The sequence below is a fragment of the Corvus moneduloides genome, chromosome 18, assembly GCF_009650955.1.
Source record: "Corvus moneduloides isolate bCorMon1 chromosome 18, bCorMon1.pri, whole genome shotgun sequence".
Taxonomy (NCBI): Eukaryota; Metazoa; Chordata; class Aves; order Passeriformes; family Corvidae; genus Corvus; species Corvus moneduloides.
In genome coordinates, this window is record NC_045493.1 from 5831203 (window position 1) to 5844907 (window position 13705).

Below are 13705 nucleotides of genomic sequence, written 5' to 3' on the forward strand. Positions count from 1 at the left end.
TGGAAAGGCAGAGGCCGGTCTGGGAAGAGTGGTGTGGAGAGGTGTGTGCAGGTGTGTGGGGCTGGGCAGGCTGGGCACTGGCCCTCATGCTGCAGAGGCTGCAGGATGCAGAGCCCTTGTGTTCCCTGGGGTGCTGCTGACAAGGGGGAGCGTCACTGGTGCTGGGGTGGTGCCTGCAGTGGGGGTGCTGTGGAAGCTCAGCACTGGTGGGGGGCCATGGGCTTGTCTGGGGCAGCTGCAGGCACGGAGCCCTGCGCAGAAGCCCTTGTGTGGGAAGGGAGTGGATGGAGGAGCTGATCTTGGCTAAGGTTGAGGGGCCTCTGCCCAGACAACTCGATGAAGCCTAGCATAGTCCTGTGGCATCTGAGAGACACTGGCTTGTGGTTTCTGAGCATGGAGCAGGACATTCTGAGTGGCCAAGGAAGCAGGTGGCCTGGAGCGATCTTGCTGCATTGGTGGGCTAGAGAGAAGGGGAGCAGTGGGACAGGAGCTGTCAGGAAAAGTTAGGGGCCACATTTCCATGAAGGATCTATGCCAGGAGAGCAGGCACATAAGAGGGTGTTGGTTGCCACAGTGTGAGGACATGGAGCTGGTGGGATTGTGCCATGGCCTGGGCCCCTCCTATCCTCGTGGTGCTCGGCCACAGCTCAGGTGCCATGGCCAGACTCGCTGTGCCTGAATGGGGCCTTTGGACACAGGGGCCCTGTCCTGCTGCCCAGGCAGATCTGTGCCCCTGGGACACTGACTGAGCCCCGTCTTCTCCCCTCTCTTTTCTCCCTCTCCAGGTTCCCTGGTCCAGGCAGCGCTGACTCAGCAGCCGTCCTCGCTGTCGGCCAACGTGGGAGAGACGGTCAAGATCACCTGCTCTGGGGGTAGCAGTGGCAGCTGGTATGGCTGGTATCAGCAGAAGGTCCCTGGCACTGCCCCTGTCACTGTGATCTACAGCAATGACAAGAGACCCTCGGGCATCCCTTCGCGATTCTCCGGATCCAATTCCGGCTCCACGGGCACGTTAACCATCACTGGGGTCCAGGCCGAGGATGAGGCTGTCTATTACTGTGGTGGCTATGACAGCAGCAGTGGCAGCTGGAATGGTGATAGAGAGAGACGTGGAAATGAGGTACGGAGGAGTTAAAGATGGACCCTCCTTGCCCTCTCTCTCAGGGCTGAGCAGAGCTGTGGGCTTGAGGCAGCTTTGTGTCCCCACTCCATGGCCATTGGCTGTGAATGGCCTCCTGCTTGCCCCATGCTGTGCAGGAGGTGACCCTGCTGCTGTGCAGTGCCTGGCATTGCTTTGTCATCAGCCCCATCACCTCATGCTCCTGCCAGCCACAGCCTCTTGCTCGGCCAGGTCTCCTCATGGGGTCCTGGCCTTGGGCTCAGCCCTTGGGCTCAGTCTGGGGCAGAGATCCCTCTGTTCCATCAGGACCTTCTGGCTCAGGAGCCCTGTCCTGCAGCTCAGAGAGGGCTGTTCTGGGCACTGACTGACTCCCTTTTTTCCCCTCCCTCTCCACATTCCCTGGTGCAGGAAGCATCTCTGAGTCAGCCGTCCTCAGTGTCAGCCAATGCTGGAGAAACCATCAAAATCTCCTGCTCCGAGGGTATCATTGGCTATGCCTGGTCCCTGGCAGTGCTGCTGTCACTGTGATCTAGGATAGCACCAAGGGGCCCTCAGTGCTGCTGCAGGACACTGAAGTGACATGGCTCCTGGAAGTGAAGAGCTGTGGTGTGGCTACTTGTTCTTGCCCTGAAAATGTCTTGTTCTGTGGTTGCTCAGAGGAGCTGGGACAATCCCTATCATGATCTCTGGACATTCTGGTCCCTGCCAGTCCCTGCCAGTTCAGGGCTGATGCCAACTCATCTCTGGTGACAGCACCTGTGCCAAAGGACCCTGTGTCTGTGTGAGAGGCTCTCCCCTGTGAGCACGGGCTGCCGTGGGCAGGGTGCCTCACAGAAACCCTGAAGGTTGTGGCCAGGGCTGGAGGAATGTCTGGACCTGGTGGAAGCCGTGGCAGGGGTGAGAGGCAGCGAGGGCAGAGTCCTGTGCCGGGCTGGGCTCTGGGTTCCTGCAGTGCTGTCCCTGAGGCCCTTCTGGTCCCCACACGGTGTCAGTGTGGCCCCACTGCACAGTGCTGAGGCTCACGGGGCGCGCAGGAGGCAAAGGGGCTGTGGCCAGCCGGGTGCCAGCGGGTGCCAGCGAGGTGCAGAGCAGCCCCGCAGGCTCCTTGGCGGCTGCCGTGGGCCGTGCTGTGGGCAGGAGGCAGAGGGGCTGCCCCTGGCCGGACAAGAGTGGACGTGCTACGTGCTCGGGACTGGTACAAACCCCGGCCCAGCTCCACCCACGGTTGCTGCAAAGCTGCTGGAGACCCTCAGCTCACCTTGAATTTGGAGGAACTGGGGGCTTGAATTTCCTTAGTGTTGTGGAGCCTTGAAGCTCCTGGTCTTGGTGTGGTTCCCATTCCCTTTCAAAGGCCCATTTCTCTGCTCCACAGCTCTCTTGTGGCAATTCAGAGAGGCCCAGGGTGGCAGCCTCGACTGAAGCAGGATGTGGTTTTCCCAGCTGCTCTGTCCCTGCTGCTGATCAGCGCCCAGGGAGCACAGTGCCCCGGGACCAGGATCTCCAACCAGCCTTGGGTGCTCGAGGGCAGCTGGATGTGTCCCCATGGCCAGGCGGGGCTGTCCTCTACTCTGTGCACAGGAGCTGCTGGTGCAGCGAGGCCATGGTCCTACTGGGCAGGAACAGGCTCGGGGTGGTCCCTGGCTCAGCTGAGAGCTCATCAGCCATGCTGGGGAAGGAGCAGGCAGCCCAGAGCGATCTTTGGTGGGCCAGAGGTGCCTGCAGTATGTGGGGGTGGCAGTGGGACAGGAGCTCCAGGGACCATTGGGGGCCACGTATCCATGGAGGGCCTGTGCCTGGGCAGGTGGGGAGCTCAAAGTCCAGCCAGGGTTCAAGGCACAGCCCCATTAGGCTGAGGACATGGAGCTGGTGGGACTGCACCATGGCCTGGGCCCTTCTCCTCCTTGCAGTGCTTGCCCACAGCTCGGACTCTCTGGGCCTGGACAGGGCCTTTGGGCACAGGGGCCTCATCCTCTTCCTTGGGGAGGTCTGTGCCCCTGGGACACTGACTGACCCCCATCTTCTCCCCTCTCTCCTCTCCCTCTCTCTTGTTCCCTGGTCCAGGCAGCAGCAGCGAGTCAGCCGTCCTCGCTGTCAGCAAATGTGGCAGACATGTTCAGGATCACCTGCTCGGGGAGTAGCAGCAGCTCTGGCTATGGCTGGTACCAGCAGAAGGTCCCTGGCAGTGGCCCTGTCACTGTGATCTACAGCGATGACAAGAGACCCTCAGGCATCCCTTTGCGATTCTCTGGATCCTGGTCCAACAACGTGGGCACGTTAACCATCACTGGGCAAGGACGAGGCTGTCTGTCACAGTGATGTCCAGGAGGGCAGTGCTGGTCAGCAGCCCAGTGCCCTGCAGGGGGGCCATGGCTGGTTGCTCTGTGTTGCCTGTTACTGTCTGCTGTGCTCGATGATGCTGCAGGTGGAGCTGAAGGATACGAAAGTGACACAATTCCTGGATGGTGTCGACCTGTGGCTTGGAAGTTCTACCCAAAAATACCAGTGACTGTGGTTTTGTTCATTCCCTCCTGACTCTTTTATTTCCCATCTCCCTGCGTGCAGAAGGCCGTGCTCCAGGGGCACTGCCTGGCTCCTCTCTTGTTCAACAATCAGTATGGCTGGTTCCAGCAGAAGGTCACTGCCAGCGCCCTTGTCTTTGTGATCTACGGAAATGACAAGAGACCCTCGGGCATCCCTTTCGCGATTCTCCGGATCCACGTCCGGCTCCATGGGCACGTTAACCATCACTGGGGTCCAGGCCGAGGACGAGGCTGTCTGTTTCTGTGGTGGCTGGGACAGCAGCAGTGCTGGTGACACAGATTTTCAAGTGAGGTACAGAGGAATTAAAAATGGGCACTTTCTGTCCTTCTCATGGCCAAGCAGAGTTGTGGATGTGAGACTGGAGCAAGATTTTGTCTCCTCCACACGACCATGGCTCTTAATTTCGCCCATTTTGTGTCCTCGAGAGTGGGAGGTGACTTTGTGGCTGGTGCTCACGGTCCTGCTTGCTACAAAACCCATAGCGTGGCTTTGTCTCCCACTGTCCTCTGACCTACTATGAATGACCATGTCTTCCTGCTGCTGCCTCTGTGCTGGGATACCTGGGGCTGGGCTCTGCTCCCCACTTGTGCCTGTGGCCATTTTCCATGTCTGTTCTCCTCTGACTGTGGCATTCCCTATAACCTTATCCAGGCAGGTCTGTGCTCCTGGGACTCAGTCAGAGTCCTGGCTTCTCCCCTCTCTCCTCTCCCTCTCCAGGTTCCCTGGTCCAGCAGCCTCACTGAATCAGCCGTCCTCGGTGTCAGCCAACGTGGGAGAGACGGTCAGGATCACCTGCTCTGGGGCTAGCAGCAGCAGCGATTATGGCTGGTTCCAGCAGAAGGTCCCTGGCAGTGGCCCTGTCACTGTGATCTACAACGATAACAACAGACCCTCGGGCATCCCTTCGCGATTCTCCGGATCCACATCCGGCTCCTCGAACACGTTAACCATCACTGGGGTCCAGGCTGAGGACGAGGCTGTCTATTTCTGTTGGTAGCAATGACGGCAGCAGTGATGCTGCCACAGTGGATCAGAGGATTGCTGAATGTGATAGAAAAACTTCTGCTGTGGCAGAGTTCAGTGATGAGGTCCATACATTGCAGTGTCATGCATCAGGGCAGAGCTGCCTTCCTTACTGAACCCTGTCTTCTCCTGTCTCCTTCTCCAGCTCTCCTGGCCCAGGCAGTATTGCAAGTCAGCCATCCTTGGTGTCAGTCAGCCTCAGAGAAACATGTAAAGATCAGCTGCTCGGGGTTTAGCAGTAGCTAGACTTGTGCTGGCTGGTTCCAAGCAGAGGGTCCCTGGCAGTGCCCCTGTCACTACAGCAACAAGATACCCTCGAGCATCACTTTGTGATTTCCCTTGTCTGCCTCTACGGCCAAAGGAAGCAGCATGGAAAGGCAGAGGCCGGGTCTGGGGAAGAGTGGTGTGGAGAGGTGTGTGCAGGTGTGTGGGGCTGGGCAGGCTGGGCACTGGCCCTCATGCTGCAGAGGCTGCAGGGTGCAGAGCCCTTGTGTTCCCTGGGGTGCTGCTGACAAGGGGGAGCGTCACTGGTGCTGGGGTGGTGCCTGCAGTGGGGGTGCTGTGGAAGCTCAGCACTGGTGGGGGGCCCATGGGCTTGTCTGGGGCAGCTGCAGGCACGGAGCCCTGCGCAGAAGCCCTTGTGTGGGAAGGGGAGTGGATGGAGGAGCTGATCTTGGCTAAGGTTGAGGGGCCTCTGCCCAGACAACTCGATGAAGCCTAGCATAGTCCTGTGGCATCTGAGAGACAACTGGCTTGTGGTGTCTGAGCATGGAGCAGGACGTGCTGAGTGGCCAAGGAAGCAGGTGGCCTGGAGCGATCTTGCTGCATTGGTGGGCTAGAGAGAAGGGGAGCAGTGGGACAGGAGCTGTCAGGAAATGTTAGGGGCCACATTTCCATGAAGGATCTGTGCCAGGAGAGCAGGCACGTAAGAGGGTGTTGGTTGCCACAGTGTGAGGACATGGAGCTGGTGGGATTGTGCCATGGCCTGGGCCCCTCCTCTCCTCGTGGTGCTCGGCCACAGCTCAGGTGTCATGGCCAGACTTGCTGTGCCTGAATGGGGCCTTTGGACACAGGGGCCCTGTCCTGCTCCCCAGGCAGGTCTGTGTCCCTGGGACACTGACCCCCGTCTTCTCCCCTCTCTCCTCTCCCTCTCCAGGTTCCCTGGTCCAGGCAGCAGCAGTGAGTCAGCCATCCTCGCTGTCAGCCAATGTGTGTGACACCCTCAGGATCACCTGCTCTGGTAGCAGCAACAGCGATTCTGGCTGGCATCAGCAGAAGGTCCCTGGCAGTGGCCCTGTCACTGTGATCTACAGAAATACCAACAGACCCTCGGGCATCCCCTCGCAATTCTCCGGATCCCAGTCCGGGTCCTCGGCCACGTTAACCATCACTGGGGTCCAGGCCAAGGACGAGGCTGTCTATTTCTGTGGCAACTGGGACAGCAGCAGTGCTGCTGATGTGGGTGATGAACCAGTGAGTAATGGGGAAGTGAGGCACAGAACCCAGTGTCAACAGAGGAATGTTTTGAGCCATTTTTCCTCATGGCCAAACAAAGCTGTGACAGTGGAGTTGAGGCAGGTCCCCTGCCCGAGGACAGGACTGTGCACAACAAGGCACAGGAGGTGACTCTTTCCCCTGTCCCTATAATAGGAATGGCACTGCCTCATCCCCAGCCCTGTTACCTTTTGCTTCGCTAGCCCTCTTGCTGCTCTGCTGCTGAAGCTGCCGCTGCTGCATTGCTCTGGGCCAGCCTGGGCTCTGAGTGCCCCAAGTTTCTGTAGCCATGACCGGGGTCCCTCCTCCCTCAGAGGGTGATGTTCTACTGCTCTGATGCTGCCAGTTCTCCTTCTAGGGCCATGGGTAGCTAATCTTCTGCTCTATCTTGAGGCTGTGTCCCACTGTGGCACCAGAACCATTGGACACAGGAGCACTGTTGCACTGCCTGGGCAGGTCTGTGCTCCTGAGGAAATGCCTGACCCTTCTGGTGTTCCCCCTCTCCCTCTCCAGGCTCCCTGGCGTAGGCAGGATCACTGAGTCAGCCATCCTCAAGTCAGCCAAACCGTCAAGATCACCCGCTCTGGGAGCAGCACACAACTATGGCTGGTAGCAGCAGAAGGTCCCTGGCAGTGCCCCTGTCACTGTGATCTATGCTAATGATAGGAGACCCTCGGGCATCCCTTCACAGTTCTCTGCATCCACATCCGGCACCACGGCCACATTAACCATCACTGGGGTCCAGGCCAAGGACGAGGTTGTCTATTTCTGTGGTGGCAGGGACAGCAGCAGCTATGCTGGTGAAGTGACAGATTTTCAAATGAGGTGCAGAGGAATTAAAAATGGAGATTTTCAGGTCCTTCTCATGACCAAGCAGAGTTATGGATGTGGGCTGGGGCAGGATTTTGTCTCCTCTGCATGACCAATGGCTATGAATTCCATTTTTTGTCCCAGAGAACAGGAGGTGACTTTGTGGCTGGGGACCATTGTCCTTGTCCCTTCAAAACTCATGGTATAGCTGTGTTCCCAAACCTCACTGCCTCTTGCCACTGTTAACCATGTCCTCCAGCGTCTGCCAGAGCTGCTTCTCTGCTGAGATGCCTTGCTGGGGCTCTACTCCTCAAATATGCTGGTGACTGTATCTGGATCCCATTCTCTTCTGAGTGTTGCCTTCCTTTAACCTTGCTCCCCAGGCAGGTCTGTGCTCCTGGGACACTGACTGAGCCCATCTTTTCCCCTCTCTCCTCTCCTCTCCAGGTTGCCTGGTCCAGGCAGCAGCAGTGAGTCAGCCGTCCTCGCTGTCAGCCAATGTGGGAGACACCGTCAGGATCACCTGCTCCGGGGATGGCAGCTACTATGGCTGGTATCAGCAGAAGGCCCCTGGCAGTGGCCCTGTCACTGTGATCTATGAAAACACAAGAGACCCTCGGGCATCCCTTCGCGATTCTCGGATCCACATCCGGCTCCTCGAACACGTTAACCATCACTGGGGTCCAGGCCGAGGACGAGGCTGTCTATTTCTGTGGTGGGTGCTGACAGCAGCAGTGGTGGCCTATGTTGTATAGTGACAACAAGAAGTAGGAAGTGAGGATTCCAAAGCTTTCCTTACTCCAAAACTAAAGAAAAGAGTTCAGCCCTCCTCCCTCCTGGCTGGCTATGGGGCAGGTCCCTGTCCCCCTCTGTACAGAAATGGCTGCAAATGTCCTTCTTTCCTTATCCCACAGAACTGGAGGCTCTCTTGCTCTCCCTCATGTCTGAAGGTCATTGTCCTTATCCCTACAAAGATCAGTGTGGCTTCATTCCCAAACTCATCACTTCTTGCTACTGATGACCATGTCCTCCTCCTGCTGCCTCTGTGCTGGGATGCCTTGGGCTGTGTCACTGTGATCTATGGCAGCAACAACAGACCCTCAGGCATCCCTTCACAGTCCTCTGCATCCATATCCGGCTCCACGGCCACGTTAACCATCACTGGGGTCCAGGCCAAGGACAAGGCTGTCTGTTTCTGTGGTAGCTGGGACAGCAGCAGTGCTGCTGATGTGGGTGACAATGCCAGTGAGTAATGGGGAAGTGAGGCACAGAACCCAGTGTCAACAGAGGAAGGTTTTGAGCCATTTTTCCTCGTGGCCAAACAAAGCTGTGACAGTGGAGTTGAGGCAGTTCCCCTGCCCGAGGACAGGACTGTGCACAACAAGGCACAGGAGGTGACTCTTTCCCCTGTCCCTATAATAGGAATGGCACTGCCTCATCCCCAGCCCTGTTACCTTTTGCTTCGCTAGCCCTCTTGCTGCTCTGCTGCTGAAGCTGCCACTGCTGCATTGCTCTGGGCCAGCCTGGGCTCTGAGTGCCCCCAAGTTTCTGTAGCCATGACCGGGTCCCTCTCCCTCATTGGACCATTGGGCTCAGGAGCCCTTGTGGCACTGCCTGGGCAGGGATGTGCTCCTGGGGCAATGGCTCACCCCCCATCTTATTGCCTTTTCACCTCTCCCTCTCCAGGCTCCCTTGTCCAGTCAGTCATCCTCGGTGCCAGCCAACCTGGGACAAACTGTCTGGGTTATGTGCTCTGGGAGCAGCAAATGAGTATGGCTGGTTCCAGCAGAAGGTCCCTGGCAGTGCCCCTGTCACTGTGATCTACTGGAATGACAGGAGTCCCTTGGACATCCCTTGGCCATTCTCTGGTTTTGTGTCTGCCTCCTGAGGATCACTGGTGTTCAAGCTGAGGACGAGGTTGTCTATTACTGTGGTAGCTTTGACACCAGCAGCAGTGCTGATCTCATGGTGAAACCAAGCCACGGCAAGCGAGATTTTGAGTGTCAAAAAGGCCGGTTTTGGTGCCTCATTCCACTCCGCCGGGCATGACCACCTCTCCAGCTTTGGACTTCTCCTTTCCTTTCCTCGATGTCTTCCCCTTTGTGTTCCATGTCTCAGGGCTGTGACTCTGAGCATGATGTGGCACTGGAGCAGGTTTTCCAGAGAACTTGTGGATGGCCCATGCCTGGAAGTCTTCAAGGCAAAGTTGAATGAGGCTTTGAGCAACCTGGTCCAGGGAAAGGTTGTCCCTGCCCATTGCAGGGGTGTTGAACCAGATGGTCTTTAATGTCCCTTCCAAACTCAAACCATTCTATGATTCTATGACTGTGTCCCCATGGATTGGGCCCTGGTGCTGCAGAAAGCCCTTGCCTGGGCTCATCCCACTGCCCAATGTCCATGTGAGGGGCAGAGGAGCCTGGGACAGTGTTTAGGAGCTGCAGCCCGTGGAGCTGCCCAAGAACACCTTTGCCACATATCTGCTCCACAGCCTGAGTCCTGCCCAGGGCCCAGCAGCTTTGCAGCCACCCTGGCAGCTCAGGGCTGGGCGTTGTGGCCATTTGCCAGAACATGGGAGCCTGGGGTACTCGGGCTGGGCATGGAGAGCTTCTGCTGCAAGCCCATGGCTCTCATATGGCTCTGGCTTTAGCTGTCCCAGTGTCCATGTCTCTGCAGCAAAACACCTTGACCTGCTCTGGCAGTAGCAACAATGCTTATGGCTGGTTCCAGCAGAAGGTCCCTGGCAGTGGCCCTGTCACTGTGATCTACAGCAGCACCAACAGACCCTCGGGCATCCCTTCGCGATTCTCCGGATCCACATCCGGCTCCTCGAACACGTTAACCATCACTGGGGTCCAGGCCGAGGACGAGGCTGTCTATTTCTCTGGTGGTCAGGACAGCAGCAGTGATGCTGCCACGGTGACATGCAGCAATGGGGAAGTGATGCAAAAACCTCCTGCTATTGCAGACATCAGTCAGGAGTCTCGGCTGTGCCTGCTTGATGGGGAATTAGGTCCCCACCATGGCCCTGCCCTTGCTGCCCTGCACTGAATGTGGCTGTGCCTGGTGTCCCAGCCTGGCGTCCCCTTAGAGCCCCAGGTCTGTGCCTGTTCCCTGGCATTTTGGGAGGGGATATACAGCACTTGGGAACACACTCATCTCCATGGCCACATTACCCATGGCTGGCAGAGGAGGAGGAGAAGCAGGAGGAGGCTCTCACTCCTTCTGGCTGGGACACCAGTGGTGATCAGGGCCATGGTAACTCCCAGCATGGAAAAGAAAGACCACAAGCCCACTGTTGCTCCGGTGGCACACTCTCAGGTGCTGCTTGCTGCTTCCCAGACACAATGTGGAGCAGCATCTGTGCCTTTGTAGCAGTTCCTGCCATGGGACATGTGCCTCTGCTCCAGCAGATCCCCTCTGTGCTGCTCGCAGGGAGACAACCCTGCAGCCCTGCCCTGCCCATGCCGGATGAGCTCCTGGTGCCCTGAGTACCCTGGGGACAGCATAGGTCAGGGACAGGGAGGGTCCGGGGGAGAGGGAATTTCCTGGGGTGCAGCCGCTCTTTGTCTGGGTTGGGACTGCCAAAGGATAGCCACAATCCCTGTGCCCCGAGTCAGAGCAGGGCTGACCAGGGGCTGCCCCAGCTCTGGCTGCCTCTGCTGAGCACCAGCACCTTGGGCTCATGATCAGCTCATGGGGAGGCATTGCTGGACCCCGGGGCTCCTCGGTGCTGGCCTGCTCCCATTGTTCTGGGGTGTGAATGTCTGGGAAGAGCAAAAATCTTGGTCTTGAGTGGTGGATCTCAGCTGTCAGAAGAAGAGTCAGGGGCCTGGAAACACTCATGGGAGTGAAAAAATGCCAAAAATAAGTTGGGCAATTGTGGAGCTTGGCATTATTCCAGCCCCATCATTGGGAGCTGCAGGTGATCCTGCATGCCCTTGCCCCAGTGCCCAGCTCTCCCTTCTCCTTAGGCACTGCAGCCACTCAGCCTGGTCTGGGGACAGGGGCGTCTGTGCTGTTGGTTTCAGGCTCAGAGCTGGGAGGTGTCCATTCTTTGTGCCTGGGGACAAGCCCTGCTGCATCTGGGGTGGAGGGGCTGGGTGTGGAGCGGGGAGGGATGTGCGGAGAGAGGCGCAGGCAGGATCCGGCCGTGCCCGCAGGGTCGGCTTTGCATGGGAGGGGAGGTGTCCTGGGCGGGCAGGGGCTTAAAAGGGAGTCAGGGTCCACGGCACAGCCCCATCATTCTGGGGACACTGAGCTGGTGGGATTGAACCATGGCCTGGGTCCCTCTTCTCCTCGTGGTGCTCGCCACAGCACAGGTGCCATGGCCAGACTCGCTGTGCCTGGACGGGGCCTTTGGGCACAGGGGCCCCGTCCTGCTGCCCAGGCAGGTCTGTGCCCCTGGGACACTGACTGAGCCCCCGTCTTCTCCCCTCTCTTCTCTCCCTCTCCAGGTTCCCTGGTCCAGGCAGCGCTGAATCATGCCGTCCTCGCTGTCGGCCAACGTGGGAGAGACGGTCAAGATCACCTGCTCTGGTGGCAGCTACAGCTATGGCTGGTATCAACAGAAGGTCCCTGGCAGTGGCCCTGTCACTGTGATCTACTACAATGACAAGAGACCCTCGGGCATCCCTTCGCGATTCTCCGGATCCAAGTCCGGCTCCACGGCCACGTTAACCATCACTGGGGTCCAGGCCGAGGACGAGGCTGTCTATTCTGTGGTAGCTATGACAGCAGCAGTACTGCTGCACAGTGACACAGAGCAATGGGGAAGTGGTACAAAAACCTCCTGCCTCAGCCATCCCTTGAAGCCCCAGGGACTGTGCCCATCCCCCGTCATTTGAGGAAGTTATGACCTCGCAGCAGCGCTGCCATGTCCCATGTATGTCCCATCTGCTGCAGGCAGATTTGTCCCTTTCACTGTTCCCTTGACCACAGAGGGCCATGCTCCACGTCACTGGCTGACCCCCCATCTTCTTCTCTCCATCCATCCTCTCCTCTCCAGGCTCCCTGGTCCAGGCAGTGCTCTGTCAGCTCTACTTGGGGATGGGACAAGCCATCAAAGTCATCTGCTCCATGGATGGCAGCAGCTGTGACTGGTACCAGCCTAAATTTCCTGGCTGTGCCCCTGTCACTGTGATCTACTACAATGACTTGGGACTACTGGACATCCCTTCACAATTCTCCAGATCCCAGTCCAGCTCCATGAGTACAGTACCCATCTCTGGGCTCCAGCCCAGGACAAGGCTGTCTGTTCATGTGGTATCTACAAGAGTGGCAGTGATAATGTTACCATGGTGAAATGGAGCAATGGAGAAGGGGTACAACGTTCTCCTGCCGTGGCAGGGGCCAATTAGGAGTCTCTGCTGTCCCTGTTTGATGGTGGGGCAGGTCCCTGCACGACCCTGCCCTTTCTGCCCTGTGGTGAATGTGGCTGTTCCCAGTGACACAGCTCCATCGTTACAGCCGTTTCCCTGTCATTTGTGGATGAGAGCAGATAGGATAGAACTGAATAGAATATTTCCGATGGAAGAGGCCTTCAATGATCACATAGTCTAACTGCGTGGCCACTTCAGGGATGACCAAAATGTAGGGCATTGTCCAAGTGCCTGTGTAACACTTGCAGGCCTGGGATATCATCTAGCTCTCTAGGAAGCCTGTCCAGCGTTTGCCCACACCCTCAATGAAGAAGTGCCGGGATGAACCTCCCAGCAGCCCTGTCCCTGCCCTGTGCTCCAGAGCTACTCCTGATCTCCCTGGCTGGTGCCCAGGGCCCTGCCAGCTGCCTGCCTGCCCAGCTCCCAGCCCAGCTGTGCCAGGACGCTCCTGGACCATCGCTGCAGGGGGCTCAGCTCTCTGGAAATGGAGGAGTTAAAGATGGACCCTCTGTGCCCTCTCTCTCAGGGCTGAGCAGAGCTGTGGGCTTGAGGCAGCTTTGTGTCCCCACTCCATGGCCATTGGCTGTGAATGGCCTCCTGCTTGCCCCATGCTGTGCAGGAGGTGACCCTGCTGCTGTGCAGTGCCTGGCATTGCTTTGTCATCAGCCCCATCACCTCATGCTCCTGCCAGCCACAGCCTCTTGCTCGGCCAGGTCTCCTCATGGGGTCCCTGGCCTTGGGCTCAGCCCTTGGCTCAGTCTGGGCAGAGATCCCTCTGTTCCATCAGGACCTTCTGGCACAGGAGCCCTGTCCTGCAGCTCAGAGAGGGCTGTTCTGGGGCACTGACTGACTCCCTTTTTTCCCCTCTCCCTCTCCACATTCCCTGGTGCAGGAAGCATCTCTGAGTCAGCCGTCCTCAGTGTCAGCCAATGCTGGAGAAAACCATCAAAATCTCCTGCTCCGAGGGTATCATTGGCTATGCCTGGTCCCTGGCAGTGCTGCTGTCACTGTGATCTAGGATAGCACCAAGGGGCCCTCAGTGCTGCTGCAGGACACTGAAGTGACATGGCTCCTAGAAGTCAAGAGCTGTGGTGTGGCTACTTGTTCTTGCCCTGAAAATGTCTTGTTCTGTGGTTGCTCAGAGGAGCTGGGACAATCCCTATCATGATCTCTGGACATTCTGGTCCCTGCCAGTCCCTGCCAGTTCAGGGCTGATGCCAACTCATCTCTGGTGACAGCACCTGTGCCAAAGGACCCTGTGTCTGTGTGAGAGGCTCTCCCCTGTGAGCACGGGCTGCCGTGGGCAGGGTGCCTCACAGAAACCCTGAAGGTTGTGGCC

At 58.0% G+C, this 13705-nt stretch overlaps 2 gene segments (V, D, J or C); both read left to right on the forward strand.

Moving 5' to 3' along the window:
- Window positions 1–604: 604 nt before the first annotated feature.
- LOC116453184 lies at window positions 605–1648 on the forward strand. The segment is given in 3 exon segments: window positions 605–651; window positions 786–1120; window positions 1529–1648. Coding segments are annotated over 3 exon segments (501 nt in total).
- A 9806-nt stretch (window positions 1649–11454) lies between these two features.
- The window catches only part of LOC116453200, a 37963-nt gene continuing 35712 nt past the window's right edge, over window positions 11455–13705 (forward strand). The window contains 1 exon segment of the C gene segment in view: window positions 11455–11694. Coding sequence covers window positions 11470–11694 — 225 coding nt within the window.